At 49.5% G+C, this 25,647-nt stretch overlaps 9 protein-coding genes; 5 read left to right on the forward strand and 4 right to left on the reverse strand.

Moving 5' to 3' along the window:
• Positions 1-73: 73 nt before the first annotated feature.
• FFUJ_04764 (probable nuclear export sequence-containing nonribosomal protein) lies at positions 74-1,702 on the reverse strand (the record flags this gene model as incomplete). XM_023571911.1 has 2 exons in its annotated part: positions 74-1,559; positions 1,635-1,702. 2 exons carry the CDS (start codon positions 1,700-1,702, stop codon positions 74-76), a joined length of 1,554 nt encoding a protein of 517 aa, XP_023426136.1.
• Positions 1,703-2,056: 354 nt separating this feature from the next.
• Positions 2,057-3,031, reverse strand: FFUJ_04763 (probable Pre-rRNA-processing protein ESF2; the record flags this gene model as incomplete). The annotated part of the gene is made up of 1 exon (XM_023571912.1): positions 2,057-3,031. One exon carries the CDS (start codon positions 3,029-3,031, stop codon positions 2,057-2,059), a length of 975 nt encoding a protein of 324 aa, XP_023426137.1.
• Positions 3,032-3,866: 835 nt separating this feature from the next.
• FFUJ_04762 (related to aldehyde dehydrogenase) lies at positions 3,867-5,442 on the forward strand (the record flags this gene model as incomplete). XM_023571913.1 has 4 exons in its annotated part: positions 3,867-4,271; positions 4,327-5,041; positions 5,094-5,263; positions 5,329-5,442. 4 exons carry the CDS (start codon positions 3,867-3,869, stop codon positions 5,440-5,442), a joined length of 1,404 nt encoding a protein of 467 aa, XP_023426138.1.
• A 1,914-nt stretch (positions 5,443-7,356) lies between these two features.
• FFUJ_04761 (uncharacterized protein) lies at positions 7,357-7,796 on the forward strand (the record flags this gene model as incomplete). XM_023571914.1 has 3 exons in its annotated part: positions 7,357-7,449; positions 7,508-7,566; positions 7,619-7,796. The coding sequence occupies 3 exons, from the start codon at positions 7,357-7,359 to the stop codon at positions 7,794-7,796; spliced, it is 330 nt and encodes a 109-aa protein (XP_023426139.1).
• Positions 7,797-8,280: 484 nt separating this feature from the next.
• Positions 8,281-9,792, reverse strand: FFUJ_04760 (related to phosphomevalonate kinase; the record flags this gene model as incomplete). XM_023571915.1 has 2 exons in its annotated part: positions 8,281-9,343; positions 9,524-9,792. 2 exons carry the CDS (start codon positions 9,790-9,792, stop codon positions 8,281-8,283), a joined length of 1,332 nt encoding a protein of 443 aa, XP_023426140.1.
• A 955-nt stretch (positions 9,793-10,747) lies between these two features.
• On the reverse strand, positions 10,748-14,251 carry FFUJ_04759 (PPR repeat-containing protein; the record flags this gene model as incomplete). Its single annotated transcript, XM_023571916.1, has 1 exon — positions 10,748-14,251. One exon carries the CDS (start codon positions 14,249-14,251, stop codon positions 10,748-10,750), a length of 3,504 nt encoding a protein of 1,167 aa, XP_023426141.1.
• A 3,899-nt stretch (positions 14,252-18,150) lies between these two features.
• Positions 18,151-20,379, forward strand: FFUJ_04758 (related to ATP dependent RNA helicase; the record flags this gene model as incomplete). The annotated part of the gene is made up of 1 exon (XM_023571917.1): positions 18,151-20,379. One exon carries the CDS (start codon positions 18,151-18,153, stop codon positions 20,377-20,379), a length of 2,229 nt encoding a protein of 742 aa, XP_023426142.1.
• A 771-nt stretch (positions 20,380-21,150) lies between these two features.
• FFUJ_04757 (uncharacterized protein) lies at positions 21,151-21,447 on the forward strand (the record flags this gene model as incomplete). The annotated part of the gene is made up of 1 exon (XM_023571919.1): positions 21,151-21,447. The coding sequence occupies one exon, from the start codon at positions 21,151-21,153 to the stop codon at positions 21,445-21,447; it is 297 nt and encodes a 98-aa protein (XP_023426143.1).
• A 2,520-nt stretch (positions 21,448-23,967) lies between these two features.
• Positions 23,968-24,663, forward strand: FFUJ_04756 (uncharacterized protein; the record flags this gene model as incomplete). XM_023571920.1 has 2 exons in its annotated part: positions 23,968-24,326; positions 24,378-24,663. The coding sequence occupies 2 exons, from the start codon at positions 23,968-23,970 to the stop codon at positions 24,661-24,663; spliced, it is 645 nt and encodes a 214-aa protein (XP_023426144.1).
• Between the last annotated feature and the right edge of the window lie 984 nt (positions 24,664-25,647).

Here is a 25,647-nt window from a genome sequence, read left to right on the forward strand (position 1 = left end):
AAATCTCAACACAGTGGTCCAACAGAGTCTTATTGCTTGGAAATCAAATCAGTTCTTTTCATTCATGTAAGCCCTATTCTTGCATTGGCCGATCCTCCATTGTAAGCTCATCAAAGTCATCCAGCAACTCATTCATATCAACGTGAGGTGCCTCATCATCCTCTTCAGTCTCAGCCACACTCATCTCCTCCTCGGCTCTCTTCTTAGCTTTATACAGGGCGAGCGTAGCACGGAGCTCCTCGTCTTCCTCGACATCTCGCAAGAACTGCTCGTACTCTTGATCCAAGCGTTCTTGGTCTGCCTTCTTGGGAAGAAGCTCGCCCTCGTCCTTGTCCATACGCTTGAGCTGCCAGTTTCTCTTCCGGTTCTTTCTGCGGCGGGGATAGTGCTTCTTGACTAGCACCACGTCAGGGATTCTCGATGAGTATGTGTTGGAGCTCTCGATCTTCTCATATTCGGTGTTGTTAAAAACGGTTCCGGCCAGCAGGTAACCCATAGCAGAATCACCGGGCTGGAGGAGTCGACCCAAGTGAGTCCTTGTGAAGTATGTTCGGTCATTTGAACCAAGATCTGAGGCACGAGCGACTGTGGCTTCGGCAAGCGTCCATTTGCCCTTCTGGGTTGCTGTGCGGTCGATATCCATGACAATGAACTCAACGAGTTCATGTGTATCAGTGAGAGATAGGAAAGGAGCTCTCCAATAGATTGGTGAGCTGATATCGCAAGTCTGAAGAGTCTGAGGATCCAACAGGTACACAGAGGTACCGATCTTGTGGCAGAGGAGGAGAGGTGAAATATTGCCGCTTTGCTTGGCCATCTTGATGGGCAGAGCGACCAAGTCGTCTTTACATATAGGCACCAGCTCGGCCGAATACGTGAACTTGTACGACGACTTGGAGGTATGGGTATCGTGAGAGATGAGTTCCTGCGACGCCTTCACCTTGACAGGCACCACAGAGTTGAGGAAGTCGATGAACTTCTCAGCCTGGTTCTTTTGGGCGAAGAAGAAGTCGATACCATCCTTGGCCTCCCGAATGTTGAGTGTATCTTTGTGTGCGCCGTGCTTCATAATAAGCTGCTCGAGGAAGAGGAAAGTTCGCTTGTGAAGGACCTTTTGACGAACTTGGACAGCAGCCCGCCAAACGTTGGCAGTGTACGACTTGGCACACTCAGGGCACTGCTGGTACGCCACCACATACACAACCTCGAAACTCTGCTGAAGCAGCATACCATCTTGGACGGAATCCTGGATTGTGATCTTGACCTTGACTCGTCGCGAGTGAGGCTCAGTCCAGATAAAGCTCGCGTCCACGATACGGACTTTGTTCAAACCTCGAAGTTTCTTGAGGCACATGGCTAACAATTCGCGGGATTCGGGGGCGGCAACGATCCAGCTGTTGGGGGGCATGAGCCATCGGTCGCAGTCTCGGCAGAAGTTGAGCGTCGCCTCTCGCTGGACGCCTTGGGAAATGTCGACCGTGAGCTTGATACAGTCGTAGCAGAGAGCGCCGCTGGAGGCGGTTCCATCGATCGGGGCACCACAGTTGCAGCAGAGAATACTGAAGGGGCTCAAGTTAGTATTGCGCCCAAGAGACAGAACGAGTGCGGGGTGGTGAAGTAAGATCAAGACTCACGTAGCAGCGCCCTGCTGCTGAGAGGCAGGGGCTATAGAGATAGGCTGATCATCCAGATCCATCGACATGCTGGGCAACGATGTCGTGTGAAATTTGATGGTGTTGCCTGGGTGGAAATGAATGATGTTCAGTGACTCTTGGAAATCCTAGAGTGGGAGAATTTGGTTCGCCGCCGCTTGATAAGCGCTTATCGGTTGCAGAAAGGATATTTTTTGCAGGCGCGGGGCAAAAAAATGGAAAATGCAAGTCAAGTGGCATTCTTTCCTCAAGAGTCATAAAGTTCAGGGTCCACTTGGCTCCATGAGATTTGGGTCACGCCAATCATTGGATGGCCTTGAATGGATTATATATTTTCAAAAGTCGTGGTTTTGATCAAATCAGGTATTATAGACAAAAGTGCAAAATAATAACGGCTATACAGATCAGAAAATCTTGCTCAGTACCCTCGTCACCTCGGCTGGTTGGTCTTCCACTTCCGTCTTCTTCTTCGCCAGAGGAACTTGCTTGAACGATCTCTTGACTTGTCGCACCGAGTCCTCTCCCTCTCGATCGCCATCGCCATCTGCCTTCCTCTTCTTGGCCTTTGCCTTGGCTTCCATACCGTCCAGCATCTTTGCCTTCTCCACGTTCCTGACAAACTCCTTGTTCTCCTTTGTCGACTTGCTGATCTCGGCTCTCATGCGGCTAGCGCGCTCAGCGTTCTCAGCAGCGATCTGTTCTGTGAGGTTGTGCCATTTGAAACCCTTGAGGTATAGAAGATTCCATAAATCGTCGTGGTAGTAGCTCCCCTTCTTGCCACCAATGGTGCGTGCGTTGAGAAGATCGCATACAGCCTTGGCGTCCTTCTTTTTTGTGAACTCGACCCATCCTTCGGTGTAAGATCGCTTCTTGTTACCTCCAGCGCGAACGCGACGAGCATGTGAGGCTGGGTCTTCAGGGGCGAGGAAGATGCGATTGATGGTGCCGTAGGGTTCGAGGAGAGAGCGCAGCTTGGCGGGCTTCATGAAAGGTGGTATACGGGAGAGGTAGACGACGCCTGACTTCTTGATGGCGGCTTCGGAGGCGACGAGGTTCTTCTTTGTCAATGTCCTTGTGACATCGGGCAGCTCTGTCGGAGTTGTGTCTTTTAACTTGCGCTTTGGCTTTTCCGGTTTGTCATCCCCCTCCTCTTCCTTTTCTATTTTCTCTACATCCTTTCCAGCCGGATCGTCCTCGTCGTCGCTGGCATCGCGCTCGATATCGCTACCCAGATCATCTTCGTCGTCCGAGTCAAGTTTCCGTCGCTTGGCGCCTCGGCCACCCTTTTTCATATCATCATCCTCAGAATTGTAGCCAACATCGTTCTCCTCGTCGCTATCGGCTGTATCGAGAAAGTCGTTTTTGGTTTCGGGTGCCATGATGAATGCAATTGGCAGCACTGAGCTTGAGCTGTGTCCAATGTGAGGCTGGAGAATCCAATGTCAAAAAAAAGTAGTCCCTTGCTGATAAGATAAGCTGTCGCCGCGCTAGACTGCAGGGATCTGAGGTTGAGTTGGAGACGGTCATGTGATTTGGAGGGGTAGCCAACGACGTCACTGATAAGAGGCTTTGGGGGAAGAATTGTTCGAGAAGAGCGTTACAGCAGGTTAAGGAATAGTACCATTTGATGTAAAGGCATGGTATTTCTGGAAGCATGATGCTTGATGTGAACTACGTGTGCCCAGTACAGTACTTAGCTCTGTGCGGTAGTCGAATTGACTTAAAACGTTCACCCCAATGTACTTGGCATCCAAAACCTTTGTCGTCTAAGCTCATATGAAACAAAGTCTTATCATGGGGCTTCGTATCGTTATGGTCATGACTGTTCTTGAGAGTGAGAATAGACTTAATTCGGGTCTCGATATCTTGATACCGGTAGTATCATGGGATCACTAGATATTCCCAACTAAATTATGTATCATGTCTTATCAAATTGTAGCGGGGTTGAAGCCGCCGAGTTCGGGCTATGTTGGTCGGTATCCAATACGTGGGGCAACTGAAGCACCGCGAGCCGCGAGCCGCCAACCGCCGTCCGTCATGGACGATAGAAAGTACAAGTACCTACACGTACAGTTCGCTCCCGTCATGACCAGGCATCTCATATACTCCACTTGCACTTCAAAAAAGTGGCCAGCTACAAAGATATAACCTCGTCCACGATCTGTCACTACAATCTCACTACTCTTCCTCACACATACCTAATTATACCACACAATGTCTCTCGAAGTCATCACCACAATCTCCCCAAACACAAACGAGCCCATCCTTACCAGGAATGGCGCCTCTCAAGCTGACCTTGAGTCTCTCCCCAAGGTCGCCACTGAGGCTTTCCAGAGCTATCGCAAGACAACGCTGAAGGAGCGTCAAGCTATTGTTCGCAAGTTCCTTGATGGCCTCTTGGCTAAGAAGGATGAGCTCGGTGAAGAGTTGACCGTTCAGATGGGCCGCCCCATCTCTTACACACCGGGAGAGGTCGCCACAGCTGTCAAGAGAGGTGAATACCTCCTCAAGATTAGTGATGAGGCCCTCAAGGACACCGACGGCGAGCCCGAGAAGGGCTTCAAGCGTTTCATCCGAAAGGTCCCTGTCGGACCTGTACTCATCATCTTTGCGTGGAACGTAAGTGCTGGCCTCGTCCCGCTGGACCAGAAGCATCGTTGCTGACTCTGCACAGTACCCTTACCTTATTCTGGTCAACTCTCTCATTCCCGCTCTTCTTGCAGGCTGCAGTGTAATCCTCAAGCCCTCACCTCAGACACCTACCATCGTGGAACGGGTTACCGATCTCCTAAAGGAGGCGGGCTTGCCTGATGGCGTTTGCCAGTACTTCCACTGCGGCTCTCCCACTCTTATGGAGACCATTGTGCGCGATCCCAAGATCGCCCTAGTTTGTTTCACCGGCTCTGTCGCTGGAGGTCTCGCTGTGCAACAAGCTGCGTCTGACCGCATTGTAAATGTCGGTCTGGAGTTGGGTGGCAAGGACCCAGCATATGTTCGATCAGATGTGGATGTTGATTGGGCTGCTGCAGAGATTGTTGACGGTGCCATCTTCAACTCTGGCCAGAGCTGCTGCTCTATCGAGCGTGTGTATGTGGATGAGAAGATTCACGATCAGTTTGTTGAGGCCGTGCAAAAGGTGCTCAAGAGCTACAAGCTCGGCGATCCCTTTAACAAGGAGACTCAGCTGGGACCTGTCGTTTCGAAGCGATCAAAGCAGACTGCCGAGGAACATGTTAAGGATGCCGTCGACAGTGGTGCCAAGGATGCCACTCCCGAAAACGAGACTTTCAGCAACCCTCCTACCAAGGGTAACTTTGTGAAACCCACCCTTCTGACTGGCGTCAACCACAGCATGCGGGTCATGACTGAGGAGTCGTTTGCCCCAATTAGTAAAGATCTCCGACGACAGTTTAAAGACGGTTTGCTGACAAAAAGATACAGTTCCTGTTATGAAGGTCAAGGATGACAGCGAGGCCGTCAAGTACATGAACGACAGCGAGTTTGGTCTGACAGCCAGCATCTGGACCAAGGACACAGACAAAGGATACCAGCTTGCCGAGCATGTGGAAGCCGGCACTGTATTTGTCAACAGATGCGATTATCCGGCACCGGTACGTTTTCTGGTCCAAGCACAAAGGGTCTCTGCATTACGTGATTACTGACTGACCGACAATAGGATCTGGCATGGACTGGCTGGAAGAACTCAGGCAAGGGACAGACACTCAGCAAGTTTGGATTTGATCAGTTTGTGAAGCTCAAGAGCTACCACCTGAAGGACTACCCAAACTAAACTAGATAGAGAGGTCGCCATTGTTGATCGAACCCGGTCAAGGTGACTGACTCTGAATAATGAGACGACGGTCTGTGTTGACATGAATCAAACACTCGCTGCAAACAATCTGATACTGCCATGATTAAGAACGGAGTACCGTGGTTTGAGTGCACATCATTTCTCTTAGCGACTGTCTCTGGGAAGTGTCTCCCCTGGCGAGGCGGGCAGGGCAGAGCAGAGCAGGGCAGAAGCGGGTGAGACGAGACGTTTTCGATAACGGGCGACCAAGACAAAAAGAGGCACGTTTTGGTCGTTCTGGGGAATGTTGAGTTGATGAGGGATTGCTGCATTCGGTAATCTCTACGGTGAGTAGAACAATCTGCGACAACTGACACTACGTGGCCTTGTACGGGTAATTTACTTAGGTACCTAGTCACTGATGGTAAAGTGACTAACGAAGTAACAGAGGAGAAAACTGCTGAAGCTATTCAATAACTGTTTTATTTCCTCGCCCTGGATTGAGTTGGCGACTTTTCCCGCCTCCCTTTGTTGGTGTTGCACGAGATTAGGCTTGGGGCGCCACGCGAGAGGCATTGAGTATATGATATTCGACCCCCTTGTACATGGACGTAATTTATCAGAGGCAATAAATCCCACACAAAGGACATGATTTAATTGCAACCGTGCACTTTCTCGTCTCTACTATGGTAAAATGCCACTCACTTTTACGTTAGTCTCGATATAGTCTCCCACGTTAGGTTCTCCTTGCGGCCCTTTTTTTCCTGTGCTCTGCTCTGCTCTACTATCCCGTCGCACCCATGCAGCGTCGTTCAGCTGAGACATTCACCCTCCCCTGGCCCCAAAATTAGGTGCTGTAGTCCAGTACTATAGGTTGTTGGTGGCGGGTTTGCACAGGACCCGAGACGCTGGAATTCCAGTGACTTGGATACATTCCAGAAGGAAACGGCAGCGTAGCGTTGACCCCTGGCGCTTAGACGGTTCAGGGCGGTTTGTCACTGCTGATTTGCCTGTTTTCACTGTGTGTGTGTACGTGCGTGCGTGCGTGCTTGCATGCAAGTGTGCGTTGTGTTGCATGTGTTGTCTGCATCTGCAGTCATCTCTTGGATAGGTAATTTTCCTTTTTTTTTGGTTTCCCTTTGTTCAGTCTCGTATATTTAATTAATACAAATGTACATATCCTCCTCTTGCTAATTTCTTGTTCCGTTCTTGTGCTGTTACATCTCTCTAACCATCACATTCCTTTCCTTCATTAACTGTCCTGTCCTGTCCTGTCCTGTGAGGCTTATTACAGACCAACCTCCAGACTGACTTGACTGTCTTTCACTTATACACATTCTCTCCTCTCAACCTCGTCCCCTCCCCATCTTATCTGCCTTACATACCTCAACTCTCTCTTCGTACCTGAGACTCGGATGATCCTCTTTGTATCAAAAACATACCAGAGTTTAACTCCACCAACCACTCACTCGCTCGTTCTCCTACACCACCACTAAAGAGCCACATACATGCCTTTCCCCATCTGACATCCACTTCTTTGTCCTCCTCTAGACCGTGAATTTAAAGAAAAAAACGAGGCTTCTTTTTTAATTTCCCGCCTTTTCCTCTCTCTCATACAAGAATTCCAATCTCGTACCTTTTTCAGTCAGCCTCTTGTCTCCCAACCCTTCTTTTAAACCTCATCTCGGCTTGCCTCGTTCCATCTTTGCTTCTTCCCCAACTCTAGAACAACTCTCCACATACTCACTCACAACTACTATAACTGCAAACCAACCAACTTTTTGGGGCTCTTTCTATATAAGAACCCTTTCAACCCTCAAAGTCGTCTTGATGGGATCCGTTGCCGTTTATCCTTCCGAGAGACGTGATCCTCGGTGCTTTAATCTTCCCTTTAATCGACTTCGATCTTCAAAGATGCATATCTCGGATGACTTCCAGACGCTGTGCGAGCGTGTCCAAACAATGGTTCGCCAACGACGCCGTAAGGAAAAGCGCCACATGGAGATTGTATGTCATGTCTATACTATCAAACCATCTTGTTCTTGGCTAACCCTCTATCTTTCAGTCTGCACCTTTTGGCTTCGAAAAGAACCCAGTCAACCTCCCAGGAGTCTCAGAGGAGCAGTAAGCCAATACTTGTTCAACCACTACAAGATTGATAACTAACAGTACAAAGACTCTCTATGCTTCGAGAACAAGCCGCCGCCAGTCGAATTGGCATCGCAGACCCTCCCAGCCCTACCGCCCCTCGCTCACCCTGTTCAACCTCGAGCCTCTTCTCCCATCCAGTCCGACCACCCATCAAGACTGCCCCAACATCCACTTCTCTTTCGTCCACCGACAGCCTCCACTGATCGAGTACGGACACTAACCATTACTATTGTTTTTTACCGCTATTAGAGGTTTTATCAGGGGCGTCTTAAGAAAGGAAACACAACACTGGATTGGGTCTATGGAAAGGAACAGCTGGACGATACACATGGAATGGATTGGAATGGAACGGTAACGAAATTGGGCGGATCATGGAGAATTGGGCATCTACGGGACCACGGGAACGGCAACGGCAAAGGCAACATTACAGAATATCATCATACCCGGCGTAATCTAATCTGATTAATTCTTTCACCGACATTACTGCTCTCAACTTCTCCCGCCGATACCCCTAAATTAAGGGTTTTGTGCTAAGCTGTACCAGTCTCTGTTAGGAATGTGAACGGAACAATGTCGTTGACGGGGAGAGTGACATGTTGTTTCATTTGAAGGTCTAAGACATGCATACATGCACGCATGCGTCCATCCTCGCTTCTCGCTACTATATTCTAGATTACTGCTAATCTTTTAGATCCAACCGGCGTACACGTCCAGACTCTCGGTGCGGACTCCCTCCATCTCCCCCTTAACGCCTAGTAGCTTGACCTTTGTACCCTTCTCCTTAGCCCACTTGTCCAGGAACTCCCCAACTCGCTGCTTCGTCTCCTCATCATCCTTCATCAGGAGAGCTAGGGCATCGTAGCCGCCCGCACCGGGGACGACACCGCCGTAGACCCCTTCAACGGTGCTGAGGGCGTTGAGGAGCTCTGTCTGGCTTTCGGGCTCGATGGGGACGTCGCTGGCGCTACCCATTTGTCTAATCAGCTCTCGAACAGCGGTGATCTTCCCCGGCAGATTCTCGACGTCCCCGGCATTGAGAGTAGCAATTAACTGCTCATTGCGCTTCTGGAGCTCGTCCCAAAGCTTCTTTGACTCTTCTGGATTCGATGACCTCCACTTGAGGACCTTCTTGACCATGCCAACCGTCTTGCTTCCACAGTCCACATCGCACATACGCAGAACAACGCCCTTGGGCATGATCACTGCATCCTTGAGAACCTCTACATCCCAAGCAGACTCGCCGTCGACGAGCTTGACCAACGCGTCTGCGAATCCGGCCGCACCGGGCTCGGGAATTGAAGACAGTGTCTCGGGAGAGAAACGTCTGTATCTGCAAGACCCGTAGACAGCGGTTGCAACGTCGAATCCCGAACCGACCTTACCTTGCGCAGCACAATGGGCAGCCTGAGCCAGGTTGTGAAGCGTCCTCTTGCCCTGGTCAGACTGAAGATTGAAGAGGTCTTCTGGTAGGTAGTGAGCCAGGAGGGCAGCAGTTAGTGAGGTGACGAGAGCAGCAGATGAGCCAAGACCCGTCTTATTAGCATCTCCCAAGGTCACGGGGAACTTGGCAAAGCGCCCTTGACGTGTGCTCTCGGATTCAGAGTGCGAGTAGTAATCATTGTCTGCGAGAATGATGAGACGAGCGGAGGCCATGCTGTGACTAGGACGATGCTTGGCCACTCGGTCGATGTAGGTGAGTGCATAGCTGAGAGTTGTCTCCACGAAGGGATTGGGATTGATTTGTGCTCCGCTACTGATAAGTGAGTAAGATGAAGTAATTGCGTATAAGATAAAGATTCCTGTGAGGAGTTGGCCTTGCTTATGTGATGATTTCATCTATCGCTTTGAGGACTGGTATCTCATCCAGTTTCATCGGCAGGGACACAGCCTCACATTATTCACTCATTCATATGGAGAAAAAGTCACTTACACCTGCAACTGGGTAACTTTGATACCTCCTCCCTCACCAGCCAGGTGATAACCATACCGCCATTGAGCCTCGAGGAATTGCGGACTATCAACCACAATCTCAGTGAGCTGAACGCCAGCAGTCGTATGAATGTCCCCAGCAATAATATTGATACGAGCGTCGAGGCCGAATACAAAAGCCGTGTACTCCTGGTCCAGTACGAGATATCCGCCAGCGAGGAAGACCTTGCCGGGAGCTGAGACAGCGATGGTGGGGTGGTGGAGGGTCATTGTATATGTGATATTTATATAAGAAGCCTTAAATGGTCAAAAAATGAGAGACGTTAAATATTCAGGTGGTTTGGTTGAGCAACAGACAATGCAAACAGTCACTCTCTCAGTCGTGAGTAAGCTCCTTACTTTGAATGCATGAGCAACGCAACCCAACGGATGAGAGAATCATTAAACCCCAGCGGGGCCTCATTTCTAGACTGTACAGTGTTTGCGATTTTAACACTGTGAGCTATTCATAGCCACAAGACAGACAATCACCCAATAACAGCAGAGTTCATCAGAGTTCCAACCAAAAGAACACCAACAGCATCGTGATGATGCCAATTATTAGACGTCATGCAGTCAAATGATAAAAGTCTCATGTTACTGCGTGTCCCAGTCAGGATATGGCACCTTTGGACACAACCACCAAAACTTCATATGCTCAAATCGCATCACTACAAGGACAGCTTTGTTTGATGACAAAATTGTCATTTCTTCGTTTCTTGTATTGTATTGGTGGTACAAGCAGCAGGACCACATGCTCTGCTTTTCCTTGGACCAATTCTCTTCTTGGCCTTCATCTCTCCTCACAGCTGGCCCTGTTCCCTGGCTCTTTTGGTCCCTCTATGCTGCTGAAATGTAATGTAATATAACGATTTCCCTTTCTTGGAGTGGTGATGATCTATCCAGGGAACGTTCGGCCCCTAAACTCAATCATTCAGAGGCAAACGCTCCACGTAAGTCCCATTTTGATTCCCAAACGCCGTCCCTTTCCAGGGCCCAAGAAGATCCAGAACCTCTCGAGTATGACATTTCATAAAAATGCCTTCCCTGTATAAAGACAACCAGCCCAACCCATCCCAACCCAATCCCGCCTTCCAACCAGTATAATAGGGTATCAAACAAATTACGCCAACATTAAATGAACATTACCACACTCTCATCACGAATCCCAGATCGTAACAGTCGTCTATTCCGAAACGTCATGTCCTCCGCCAAGAAGCTCCAGGACCTTGTTAACGACGGCACTGGGGTAACCGCGGGTGAGCATCTCACCGACAACGCCCTTGGCCTCCTCTCGCTGCTCAACAGCCAGATAAGCGCGGGTCATAGCCTCGTATGTGCTAGGTTCGCGCTTCTCTCGGCCAACAGCATCGTAGATACCTTGAGCTTTGTCAATCTTCTTCTCAGCAGCCCAGCCGTGAATCAAAGTGTTGGCGATGTAAGGAGTTAGTTCCACGCCCTTGCTTCGCATGTGAGCAAGCACAGGCTCAGAAGCAGCAACCTGGTGGTTGGCAACCATGGCCTCAAACAGGGCTTGATACAAGCTGGCACTAATGGGAACAAGAGACTCCTTGACAACAGAATCAAACATCTTCATGGCACCTTCCATGTCGTGGAGGACACATCCCCTAGCGTGAATGAGAGAAGCATAGTGAACAGACTCAACGCGTTGACCAGAGGCACGAATCATACCGAGAACCTCCTCGGCAGCATCCATGTCAACAGGATCAAGAGTAGCATGAGTATCGACCAGAAGCTTATAGGTATGGGCGGTAGGGGCAATGCCCTTGGCCTTCATGCGCTCGTAGTAAGCCAAGACCTTTGTCTTGTCTCGCTTTGTGGTCAGGAAGAATTGCATCATACTGTTGTAAGGAGCAGGACGAGCCTTGTAGTTGGGCATCGCCTCCATCTCATCGAACAGTGTTTCAGCAAACTTCTCATCACTGACTCGGCAGAGTGCATTGACAATGGTACCATAGGTGACCGATGTAGGTTTGATTCCAAGAGCTCTCATCTCAGCAAAATAGAAGAGGCAGTCGTCGATGCGGCGAGCCTTTCCGAGCTTACCAATGAGAGCGTTATACAAGAATGAGCTGGGTTCGACACCTTCAGCCTTCGCCCGGTGGAAGATACGGACAGCTTCGGAAGCCTCGTCAAAAGTCTTAGTCGAATCCTTCAGGGTGGTGATGTAGAGACCGAAAGTGTTGGCAGAAGGGCTAGCGCCGATTTCCAACAGCTCCTGGTGAAATTGCTCAGCTCGTCCACGGTTACCCACGGTCAGACAAGCGCCGACCATGGCGTCAAGAATGCTAGACCATCCATAACGAACAACAGCATACTGGGGCATGATTGGCATATCAGTGCGAGCCATGCTAAGAATGTCATGGCAAAGATCGAACTTGCCATCACGAGCAGCAGCAGAAATAAGCTTGGCGTAGGTAATGTAACGAGGATGTCGGCCAGCACGTCGAATGTTGCGGAATCGGTTCAGTGCCTCACTAAGACGAGGTCCCTTACGACCATGGTTGCCCTCAAGATCGTCCGCAATAAGGGAGGATCCCTTGAAGTCGGTGTTGTGGGCGTAAGGGTCGTAGGTATCCTCGAAGGTGGAAACTGCAGGAGTCGACAGGTAAGCAGAAGCGGTCATCGGCTGAAAACTGGCAACGTGAGAAGGAACCTCACGGGGATCAGGGATGCCACGAGTCTCCATGAATCGAGTCACGAATTCGACTCCCTCATCGACCTCTTCGACAAGATGAGGTTGGGTCTGAGAAACAGAGTCGCGAATACGCTGGAACATCATCTCGGACTGTGCCAATCCCTCGGCAACTTGGCCAGATCCAATCATGGCCACTGCATACATAGCTGTAGGCTCGATGAAAGTAAGATCCACCTGCACACCGGGGTTGCATAGGACTTGCCAGTACTTGGAAGCACCGACAACATCGGTCTGGCGGACATTCATAGCGAGGAGAGCGGTCGCGGGAGTAATCAAATCGTCCACGTAAGGAGGCATGGCACTGTAGGCGGCGACTGCGGTGTCTGTATCGCCCTTGTCGGCAGCAATAGTTGCAATCTCACTCATAGCCTTGGCACGAGCTTCATCCGCGACGGACCGAGCCCATTCTAAAGCCTCCTGGTAGATACCACGGGTAATTAAACCCTTGACGAAACCGGTAGTGATCAAAGCATCCTTAATATCAGCAGCGCGGACGCCGTATTGGTCGACGATCTTCTGAAAGAATTTCATGGCGCCTTCAATCTTATCAGTGACCACGTAGGCATTGATGACCGCGGCATAAACCTCAGCATCGAGTCGGTCGTTGAGAGTGGTCTCTCCATCGTCGTGGGCAATGGCGAGGTTGCGGTATTCGTTGTAGCATTCGACAGCACTGACCAGATCTCCGGACGAGGCGAAAGCAGTGATCATGGTAGGAAACAAAGCAGCATAAGGGACGATTTGACTTCCCTCCATGTGCTCATAAAGACGCAGCATGTCATCGACGCGTCCGTCTTTGGCACAGGCCGTAATAAGCTGGTGGTAAGTCTCGGCGGTGAAGTTGGCGGCATCAGTGTTAACTGAAGTGTCGAACAGCTGGATTGCAAGATCGAGACGGTCGTCCTCGCAAAGAATGGCATGCTCGAGTTCATGAGACGCAAGCATGAATTGGCCAACCTGGTCCATGCCACCAAACCGAACTCGCTTGGCCTCCAAGGTAGCCTTCAGCTCAGCGACCTCGAGGCATCGGGATGCCAGGAGCCCAACGAGAATGTTAAAAGTCTCGGCATCTGGTGAAGCCTTCCTCCTAAGCATGTCGGCATAAACGTCGAGGGCCTTGGATACAATCTCGATCTTCTTCATGGGGATATGTATAGCCGACAGGAGGAGAGCATTGTAGGCCCCAGCGATAGGCTGCACGCCAGTCGCCAGCATTGCCTCAAAGACTGCGGGAATTTCAACGTATCGGCCATTCTCAGCTAGCTTGTGAAGATGGTCGGCGTAAGATAGGGACTGGGGGTCCACAGGAGGAGTGAAGCTGCGAGCGACACTTGCTGGAGTTTGTGACCTGGAAACCGCTGGAGATCGTGACTTGAAGCCAAGACTAGACACGGGTCGTCCTTCAGAAGCTGCATTCTCAGCTGCTTCCTGCAGGCTCCGTACCTCGATCTCCCTCTCGAGCGCAGCATCGATATGCGCAAGAGCTGCCTGATCCTCAATCGACAGGTTCGATTTGACCTCAGCATCCTCAATCAAAGCCTCCTCAAGAACATCTTTAGAAAGTCCCTGGTCCTTGGTAAGAATGGAAGCAGGAGTTGGCTTCCATTCGATGCTCTTCTGAAAATCGAATTGGGTCCATTCGGAATCGATTTCACCGGTGGCCTGCTGGTGCTGTAGGGCCTCGAAGTACGCGTCTAAACCTCCATGGTTCTGGGCGGGGCGATGCTCAACAGACGGGAGGCCCGAAGATGCTGTGCGCTCAGTGTGGAAGGCAGAATGAAGCTGAAGGTTGGAGAAGCGACCAAGTCGGTTGGTCTTTCGTCGTACAAAGCTAGGTCGGTTCTGAGAGTTGAGAACGTGAGGGTGAGCGGCAGCAACAACGGATTGAGCGTAACCGTGTGTTGTGATAGACTTTGCGAATGTTGATCCTTGACGGACGAAATTCGAGTAAAGGCTGGAGTATGTGGGCATTTAGAAACCACCCAGGGGGGATGAGAGGAGACTATAGAACCTCTACGTCAGTAACAAGAACAATCAGGGGAGTGATCACGATGCGTCTCAAGTAAATTCGACTGCCATTGACATTGTGCCTGAGCAATGCCAAACCTGGAGTGCAGTGGAACGATTATGAGATCTGTGTCGGGCCATGCGATCTGGGGAGGCGTGGAGGAACAGTGGTGTGTGGTGAACCAACAAAACGCGACAATGGGACTTTGAGGTGGCACTTACATTAGAAAAAAAGAGGAAATATCAATTGCAGGTTCATTTGACAGCAAGGACGCCGTCAAACAAACGCGCAGACCAGATTGATAGAATAATTATGAAGGGGGAGGGAATGTGTGAAGAAATGAGAAAAGATCAGATCGAAAAAAGAGACGAGGGAAAAAATTAAGTCGTCTGGGGTTGGTTGTCTTGTCCTCGGGTGTTAGAAATGGATGGATGGGATGGAAGACGAGGGTGAATATTCGACATGGTCCCGGACCTTAGGGTCGGGGGAGTGGCTGCCTTTTTTTCTCTTTGCCTGAGGTGCAGTGGAGTGGATACCCTGGCGACACTTTTACTGCCAAAGTTGCCCAGTTACGTAGAAAAATGTATGCGTCAAGAGGCAGCTTACAAGAGTCAGTGTGGGGAAACACTCGCTGGAGCCCTCACAACGGACCTTGTTACGGTCAACTATCCACTGAAGGAGCTTCCTCCACGGTCTGTTATCGCTACAAGGTACTTGGACACCTCTGTAGCTACAAGTACCTATCGATGATGGCTGCGCGGCCATAGCGGCCTTGTCGGGGCGCGGAGTTCGGGTCGTTGTTGGATGCGGCCTATCCAGACTCCGCAGTGGCTCTTCTGTGGGTGTCGACAGGGGTTAAAGTGTGCTCTTCCAGCTTGTGGGTGCCTGGACTTTATCGGGGACAGAAGCAGGTTCTGGAATGACTCAAGGCTTGGGCCTTGGGACCTGTAAACAAAGTTATCTCCATCCCGTCCCGTCTCTTTTTCTCTTACTCACTGAAGCTCCCTAGAACCTCCGGAGGCAAAGCTTCCAGGTGACGAGTTGAGCTTCAGGTGAACAAGCGAGTGACAAACACACAGAAGAATGCAACCATTTTGTTTGCGGGGGGATCTAATGCATGTGGCAACGATTCATACTGCTTAGTCTATTACACGCGCATTCACACCGATCATTGATCCTAGAAACGATAGATGCTTGAATTCCCACCGCTCGCATAATGTATCCATCTATGAGCAGAACATTCAGCGCTGTGAGCACCAAGACCACTTGGTCCTGGCGTTTGGAGAACCCGTTGGAAGAGCTTGATATTGGCTCGGCTCGACCAATCAGCTTTCATCGAATTTTGAAAACTCCCTCTCGTCCGGTCATGAAAGTTTTTTCTTCCTTGCTTTATATGTATGTGGTATTTTTGTACTTTGTCGATCTCATCAATTGCTTTTTCTGTGGAGGATCATCAGAGAACATAAATCATATCATCCGTAGCTGAACTACATAATCACCTACCTGCCTACGTACAGTAAATACTTCCTATGTAGCCATTTTCTTAGTTTCTGCCATTTTATTTAAAAAGTGCATCCGCATTGACGGACCCTTCTTCGCACGCGACCCTTGGTCTGACCCGTAAGTGACGATTTTAGCGAGGAGCGGAACCGTTTTCTAGACCAGAATTCTCAGAACATGCATCCATCATCGACTTCGTCGACGGCCAGGGCCAAGGGTCTCGAGAGTTATTGACTAATCAGCCACCAACTCTTCGATCTCTAATGGTGGCCAGGGCGAGAACAAACCGGTGCTTTTTGTCCAGCCCTCCCTGTCTTAAATGTTGATTTAATGAGCTTCTATTGGTCAAAGTCTGTCTTCTTCCGTTAGCGTTGAGACTTCGTGGGAGAAGCCGGAACTCCACGTCCAGCCTGTCGGGTCACTGCCAGATGTCCCGCCAGAGGACACTTGTCTAAGTGCTAGCCTTCTCCAAGGGCTTTCTAACAAGGGTATTTCAGTTTTGTTCAGTTTAACTTCTATCTTTGTGTTGACAGACAGGGCATTGTGAAGGTGGATCTCAGCAAAGAACCATTCATGATAGTGGAATTACTGATATCAAACGTAAAAATTTGGCCATATCCTCGGTGATAGATATTGTTGAAAATTTGATTCATGAATTAGTGCCATTGCCACCAAGAAACATGACGAAATTGAGAGTTTGGTGGAGTCTACACAAGGTGTGGCGAAGGGTTGTAAGCTCAAACAGGCTGTGTGAAAATACCAGCTGTCAGCTGCTACATTGTTGCAACAGAGCGAAACACACAGCACCTTTCAAGAAAGGCATCAGAAGTACCATATTGTACCTACTCATGCCCCAAAGTCTCACCGGATTCTCTGCCGGGGCAAGTAGTGCAACTCCGTCAGGGTTCCGTTTGCCCTAGCCACAGCCTCTCTAGAACAACAAGCATTTTGTTCATGATGACCAGTCATTGTCTGTAGTGTGGCAATGTCAGCGACCATCTTGTCAGTCCCAGCCTCATGAGGAATGTGAAAAAAAACACCAAGCTCTGGTTTTGCTTCACTTGAGAATTTCATCAAGAAACTAACTATCATAGAAGCATCTAGTCTTAAGGGCTACCATAAAAAGACAAATATTCTTCAAATAATGATGAATATTCTTCAATAATCACACTGGCCCATGATACAGAGTTCCGTCCCAGACTTGTTCCCAGCCATCTAAAGTCAGGGCTATGGAGGAGTGGCAGAAACTGTCCTGCCACAGGGCTGCAATTCTGGTCCGTCACAGGATCACTATCAACGAAAAATACCCGTTAACAACGGATGCCACGGATCACTATGGGTTATGGCTGAAAATCCCCCTGGCTTTTCGCTTGTCATCCTTCAGGTCTCGCCTAAGATGACGGGTGAATAGCCGAGTCCGATCGGGTGTAAGCACATGCCCGGCATTTTCGCTTTTTTAAGTCCATGAATATCCGTCCTCGAGTTAGCGATTTGGAGATTTGGAGATTGGAGTGCTATCTGATGGTTCGTCCGGCTATCAATAGGCTATCGCTTATCAATCTGTGACCGTCTCCGGGGCGGGATGCAAAATGCTGATCACCCGGCACGACGGAGCAAAGTTACGAGCGGCTTATGGAAGGGGTGATGTTTTACTCCGAACCGCCTTATCCTCAATGACATATAGACAAGTCAGATCTGTGGCATTCGTAGTTGACGTGTAACTACAACCCTCGATGCCCCACGGTTTGCGCATATCTGACGTAGCACTGATTTACCAAAGGGCTTGTGCTGCCGTAGATTAAAATTGCGATGCGTATCACATGAAGGAGTAGGACCGTTGCAGTATTGGCATTCGCAAGGCCTCCCTTTGCTTACGCGGACCGAATTCGCGATTATGCGGGATCGAGAATATGCATCGTCGCGCCTCATTAAACTCCCTGCGTCATCTCGTATCGATCTCTTCCTCTTGAGGAATCTCGGGGAATTTGAGATGACTCAAGGGGCTGTCGGTCATTTGACAGCGTAGACCCGGGACTTATCGATGTGCATCGCTCAGAGTGCCCTGAATTGTCTAGATTCCCGATGTTAATGGTCATGAGACAGTTTTCAGTTTCCGTCATGACAACTTTGCTTCGGATTTACGAAGGAGCTTCTTTATCATTTTTAGTTCACTCTGTCAACCTGTAACCATGAAGCCAGCCAGGGCAGAGCTGAGATCTGAGAGCCTAGACCGCGTCCACAATCCTTATCGATAGGATTTAGATAAGATAAGATACTCCACTCTTTGTTTTTTTTCTTGCGCATTGTATCGAGAATATTATGACCCATGTGAAGGCTCTATAGCGACACCAACATCGCAATCATGGCTGACGATGGAATGCTTCTGAATTTTGACCTAGGCTCAGGTCCAATTAAGCCTCAGGTCAAGTTTAAGGGTGGTCGATGGCGTGACAGGAAGCAGGCAGAGAAGTCGGCAAGGATAGCTTCTGGGAAGACACCGCAAGCCAAACCTTCTGGGGACGGATTCGATGAGGGCAGGTCGTCAAAACGCCAACGAACGGACGATGGAGGAGGGGACCACTCATTCGATTACAAAGCATTCAACAGACATGGTTCGCGACCGAAGTTCACAGACAACGATGGCCATGGAGGCTCAGGCCAACCTCGCAACCAGCAGCCAGATCGCAAATCTAGACAAGTCATCTCCCGACTCTTCTCATTCAACCCCGCACAGACGACAGAGGAGGAGGAGAAACAGCCAGAATGGACAGCTCCCGAAGCGACCAATGCGCCTTTATCAGATGTTGCGAACTTTGGTACATTGACGATTTCTGCCCGACTGGTTGATGAGCTTGGCAAGATGAACCTGGAGCGACCCACGGCTATTCAGAACAAGGTGATTCCGCATATGTTGACGAGTAGCTCCGATGCCTTTGTGCAGGCCGAAACTGGTTCCGGAAAGACCCTGGCATACCTGTTACCTATTTTGCATCGTGTTCTACTTCTCAGCGAAAAGGGGAAGGCTCAGATTCATCGAGATTCTGGTGCTTTTGCCATTATCGTTGCGCCTACTCGCGAACTTGCAAAACAGGTTCATACAGTTCTAGAGAAGCTCATCCGACCGTTCCCATGGCTCGTCTCGACAGCAATTACCGGAGGAGAATCTAAGAAGGCAGAAAAGGCTCGCATACGGAAGGGTGTCAATTTTCTGGTTGCTACTCCTGGACGACTTGCTGATCATATCGACAATACAAAGGCACTTAGCCTCAGCACTGTTCGATGGCTGATTCTTGATGAAGGTGATCGACTCATGGATCTGGGTTTCGAGGACGACTTGAAGAAGGTTATCACGGCTATCAAGGCAGTTGACGTATCCGACAAACTACCCGATGGAACACCGCTCACGGCCCTACCCGAACGAAGAGTTACAGTGCTATGCTCAGCGACAATGAAGATGAACGTGCAGAAGCTAGGAGAGATGAGTTTGGCGGATGCGACATTCCTGGCAGCAAAGAAGGACATGGAGCTGGATGTGGAAAAGACGGAAATGAAGGCGCCCGCACAGCTTCACCAGTACTACTCGGTTGTCCCGGCCAAGCTACGGCTCGTTACTCTCATCTCGTACCTCAAGGCGACATTCTCTCGGCGTGGAAAGACCATGAAGGCCATTATCTTCATATCATGTGCCGACTCTGTCGACTTCCACTACGAACTGTTGCGAGACCCGAATAATAATGAGGCACCTGTTGCAGGCTCCAAGGATGCAGAGTCGGTTTCGAAGACAGTGGCAAAAGCAGCATACATCACTTCACCAGCAAGTCCCGAGGTTGTTCTGCACAGGATGCACGGATCTTTGTCGCAGCCCATTCGTACAGCTACATTGCGATCCTTCTCAGCTTGCAAGTCTCCATCTCTTCTGATCACCACCGATGTTTCCTCGCGTGGTCTTGATATTCCGTCGGTCGATCTGGTCATCGAGTATGACCCTGCGTTCAGTTTCGCCGATCATATCCATCGTGTTGGTCGTACTGCTCGTGCTGGTCGACCTGGTGATGCTTTATTATTCCTGCTCCCCGGAACTGAAGAAGGATATATCGAACTCTTGAAAGCGTCAACACCACCAACGCCGCAATCGTACGACTCTATTCTCCAGAAGGGAATGATGACGAAACTCGAATTCCCGGTCGAGACATCCGCGAAACCGGAGGATGGACAGTCTTTCCACGACAAAGCGGAGGCCCTTCAGCTGCACATCGAGCAACGGCTCCTGACGGACACCAAGCGACTAGAGCTTGCTCGAAATGGCTTCAAGTCCCACATCAGGGCATACGCTACGCATACCAAGGAAGAGAGAAAGCACTTTGACATTTCAGAATTACACCTGGGACACACGGCAAAGAGCTACGGTCTGAGAGAAGCACCTGGCGGCATTGGCGCAGGTGTGGAGAGGAAGACTAAGAAGCGGACGAATAAGGGTGTCGAGAAGAATACAGAACAGGCAGCTGGAGATGAGAGACAAAACCAGAACATTATCAGGAAGAAGAGTATGATGCTCATGAATTCCGCGGCAGACGAGTTCAACATTGGTTAGGTAGCGCATTCCTTGGTTCAGTTGAGTTTTATTAGAGCAGCATAACTAAAAGCCGGGCATGATGATCATGCCCATGTTGATTTTTCCACATCTTCCTATGACATTACACATCTATTCACATGGTGCTCCTGCGTGCGCGTCCAACGTCATAGCCTTCCAAGATCTTGTCGCCATGACGATGCAACTCAACATCTCGCATCGCACAAAGATCTCAAGGTGCGCATCGAAACCTGCACGATGTAAGTCGCGACTCTCTTGCTCAACCAGTCACAGCCTCACAATATGACAGCTAACGGATAATGCGCCACAAAGGGCATCTCTCCGGCCTTTCAAGGGTCCAAGGGCCAGAACATGACATAAACTCGCCGTGGGAATTGTCGGGGCATGCCTGCTAGTAGTGTTCTTCTGCCCTATAATATCACTGATGAGGGACACCTCTGCATGCGTCTCAAACACCGGAATGCGTAATTATGTGTCGAGGGACGTCATTTTAGAGGTGCGGGAGGGATGGCTGTGTGGCTGGTGGTTATATATTGATCCAATGAACGCGGCCCACTTTGACCGATTGACGTCATCTGGTGACATAACCTGGCTGATGATTTACAGGACAAGATATTGTTGAGATTCCGATGAGAAGAGTATATTTATTTAAGAGAGGCTTCTTTCCACTGATTCCGGAGTTATTCATTTGCAATCTACAAGATCTCAAGCTTCAAAACAAATCTCCACACACAAGCATCACACCATCAAAACTAAACCACAACCGCCGTTATGAACTCGAACAATAAGAGCAACAACAACCCAGCGGGTAACGTTGGCGAAACGGTTGGAGGAGGTCTTAACTTCCTCACCTCCACCGTGGGAAACACTGTAGGAGGCTTGGGCCGTACAGTGGGAAATGTGACCGGAGCTGCAACAAGAGGTTTAGGAGACACCGTAACCTCCGCGACTGGCGACGCTGGCCGCCCTCTCGGGGATGGAATTGGCAATTTGGGAACTGGCGTTCAGGGCGGACTCGACAGCATCTCCAAGGGTGTTGAGAATGCTGGGCAGTGGAAGAAGCAGTAAGGAATCACGACGATATCACGATAACTTCGGGAGTTGAGGAAGAATGGAATTATGTGGGGCTATCACGACGGAGTGTAGGATTACGATTTGAGTTAATATGAACACAACTTCCATTAAACATGACATCCATTATCTATCTATTCGTGACATCAGTACGAAGTATGAACAGTTCATTGCCGCTGCGTTTCGCGCCCAACATCACGCCCATGCAATTTGCTAGCCGTTTAGGAGGATATCACTGTGCCAGAATGGAAGGTACCTTCACACCAAGGAGGGTAGGTATCTCAGGTTTTCCATCTTTACAGACCGCATATTTGCCTCCCGATGTGTTCAACTCTCCCAGCGCGTAGACTTGTCATTGTTTCTACCCAAATCCTTCTTCATGACCCAGCATCAAGCTGAACACACAATGAAAGATGGGTTATAAATCAAAAATTACGCCTCTCATGGCCCCGAAGGACAATGAAGTGCGGACGACTCCGCGATGTGCAATGCAGGCCGTCACACACTGAGGTTCCTCATTCTTGAGCGAGGAAACTCCAAGCAAGGTAAGTATGAAGAAGAAAGGAAAAGAAGAGCAGAAGAAGAGAGGCAGCTCGAGATTATATAGAGGAGTTTTCGGGTGGCCCGTGCGCTATTGACTACATCGGGTTGCTAGGCCAACAGGAGCTATGGGCAGCTGCACGTGATTGCTCAGGTGCTGCCTAGCTGCTCCGTGCTGCTCACATTTCGGAAAGTGCTGAGCTATAACAGCTCGGCTGCATGTGGAGAGCTTCATTTCCTTTGAGTTCGAGTTCGCCTTGGCGATTACCTCAATTGGGCATTTAAGCCTACGATTTAGTTGTATAAAGCATCCGCCGGCCATGATTGTTCTAGAAACTTGAACCGCGCCAGTGGTAACAACTTAACTAAGATTTACTAAAATATTACAAACCTCAAGACTTACGTATCGATCGTGGCGCAGGACCGCAAAATAAAATATTTCCCCAGCCTCGCCATTCTCACCACGTGTTCTACGATGACAAGCGATGACAAGCGCGAAGTATAATTCCTATAGCTTCTACATCGAGAATTCATGCCCGAGGATAGCAATGGGTCTGAATATGCCAACCGGGTAGTAATTGTGGTGATGCCTTTAGGGTAAGGCCTCGGTCAGCATCATAGAACGCGAGATATCCGACGAGAATACGGAGTACTACATGGAGCTTCTGACAGCTTTCACCGAAACTTGCAGTCGTATCCAATAAAGCTGTAGTAGTATTTTCGCGGATCTCGGCGTTCATTATGTAAATTGGCACGTTATTGTTATGCTGCGAAGAAGTGCAACATACCAGAGCAACATTGTGTCAAGACAACATGCTATCGGAAAAGCTGTAGTGACATGCTCCTGGAGTTTGAGAATCATCCCCCCTACACCATTCAATGTTACGAGTCCTTCCTTTGTGTCTGTACTAGTCGAGATGTTGCAAGCTGTTTCGAGCCAAGGGCCAAACAAGACTCGTATCCGCATCACCACAGTCACAAACTTACAATGTCGCCAAACTACGGTGACATATCCCGAGTCTGACACGAGAGAATGCACATTGCACACCTTCTCGGAGGCCTCGCTTTCGACAACGTCGATAGCATTAACCGTATACCAAGCGAACCCAGGGCTAGGGATGCCTGGGGTGCTGCTAGCTTCGGTAGTTCGACCGTTCAGATCTGAATTGCGAATATGCTTGTCTTAAAATCGGCGAGAATGTGGGATTCGTATTCGATGAACCCAAAAGGACCAGCGCTTAACGTCAGGTATACACAACAAACAATCCAGGCGAAATATTCCGCACCTCAAAGCGCACAGTGAGATCTATGAATACATTTCAACGTCAGCATACTTGTAGCCTCTCAATGCCCAATACAATGTTGGATATCACGGCAGTGGCTTACCTCCATTGGCGCACAAGTGAAACGTGTAAGCCAGGGCGCTTCAGAGTGCACGCTCAACGGCATCAAAGTGCCGGACGCTTCCTGGCTTGCTACACAGGGAGTCTCGGCTCGGTCTGGGACCCGGTTTGATCTAGCGCTCAGAGAGTTTCGAGGAGAAAGGTCAAACAGAAAACACTAAACGAAACCAATTCTGGTTCGGGGGTATCAAACTGTCCGCGACGATACGGAGTCGCTGGAAACCTAGCATAGCACCTGGATCTGTATGCATATGCCGAGTGGCTGTCTCAGTCTCACTGTTTGTTGTCCCGCCTAGCCTGCTAAATGAATGTTTGGGGTAGGGCGGCCGCCCCTGTGCTTCATCCTGGTTTGAGGTTAGCAGACGACCCTAGAGAACCCTACAGCGAGGCCAAAGTTAAGTTCGACTTCATGTAATTGACATCAGTTGGAATGACTATAAAGAGGAGGGATGAACTACCAAGAATGGGATTGTATCATCAACAAACACTTGAACCCTCACATCCATCACGTGACCACCCTCAACCTCACCACCATCGAACTTCACCACCTTCATATCTTCACCATCTTCACAAAATGCATGCCTCTCCCATCAAGCTTTTGGCCCTTTCCGCCAGCACCGTATCTGCCGCCGTCCACGTCGTCAAGGTCGGTGAGAATGGTTTAAACTTCACGCCTGCTCAAACGTCCGCCAAGGCCGGAGATACCGTCGAGTTCCATTTCTATGAAGGCTTCCACTCCGTTGCCCAGAGCAGCTTCGCCAAGCCCTGTGAGCCCATCAACAGCACTGCCTTCTTCAGCGGTGACCAGAATGTCAAGACCAAGGTTAGCGATAAGGTCTTCACCATCGAGGTCAAGACCGATGATCCCATCTGGTACTACTGCGCTGTCCAAGGACATTGTCAAGGGGGCATGGTAGGGGCCATAAATGCTCCGTAAGTTGCACTATCTTGTAATCAACATTACATATGCTAACAAACGAATAGTACCAGCGGTGCTAAGAGCTTTGACAACTACGCCAAGGCTGCCGCCGACTCTGAAGATAGCTCTGCTCCCAAGTCTACCGGAGGAGGCACATTCGGAGCTGCTGAGACCGGAAGCGCCTCAGGTTCTGCCTCTGGTACCGCTACCGCCACTGCTACGGAGAGCGGAACTGCTGCCAGCGCTTCAGCAACAGAGAGCGGCAACGCCGGTATCGAGGCTCGAGGACAGATCCAATGGGGTCTCATGAGCGGTGCCATTGCTGCCCTCTTTGGCGGTCTGATGATGTAGGAGAACTTCCTGACAATCAACGTTGTGTTACGATTCCAGCCCTAGAGGCATTGTATTTGTTTCAGCTAGCGAGTTACTAGTCATGAAACATTATGTATAAACGCAAATAGACCTTCTCCTGCAAGGAGTAATATGAATATATACCCTCACTTCCACAAGCCACAAAGGTGCACTGTCAGCTGTACTGGCCATGATGTGTTGCGACGTAAGACATCAGCAAGGTTAAAGGCAGCGTGGGTAAGTAGATGTGTCATATAAGATGGCATGCATATCGGGTGCTTGTCGCTTAGAATACCTGTCATAGTTGTAAAAACGGCATCGGCAATCTTTCTTCGGATCCAATAACCCCCTTCACTGACCGTTTCATTCTTAAACACTATTACATAAAGGCGTTCAACGGAGATATTGTTTTATTCTGAGTTTATTAATGCAGCTCGTTTCCTTTGCTAAACTCTCCGTGTTGATCTGGGCTCAAACTGAATTTGGAGCACCACCACTCAGGCAGTGTGCCATCCACCGACTCTACATTCGAGTGGTATAGACAGGCATCTGTTAACGACAAGAGTATTGTTAGTGACAGAAAGTCTTTCAGGACGTACCAGAAGCTGACCTTACCATCCATCGTTGGATCCTGCATCTCGTGTTAACGGGTTCTCTTGTGCAATTACTTTAAATGCAATAACAACTAGGTAGGTATGGACATTGGCAGCACTTATGCTTATTAAAAAATCCTTGCCTTACGTAAGTTCCGTCAACATGGTATACATTCAATCTCGTAGTAAATTGGAATAAATCACATGTGACTGACATATGATTCTCTGTCACGATACGATTAACCATACCCACGGTATAGTCAATATGCCTTTTGGTGGAATTGTTCTTCACTGTTGATTGATTCGAATGCGTGATTATGCCTTATTTATTGTGATGATAATGACCTTCAGTTCGCAATGGGGAGGATCACAATGCTTATAATCCATTCGA

This window comes from Fusarium fujikuroi, chromosome FFUJ_chr02 (assembly GCF_900079805.1).
Source record: "Fusarium fujikuroi IMI 58289 draft genome, chromosome FFUJ_chr02".
NCBI classification, from domain to species: Eukaryota; Fungi; Ascomycota; class Sordariomycetes; order Hypocreales; family Nectriaceae; genus Fusarium; species Fusarium fujikuroi.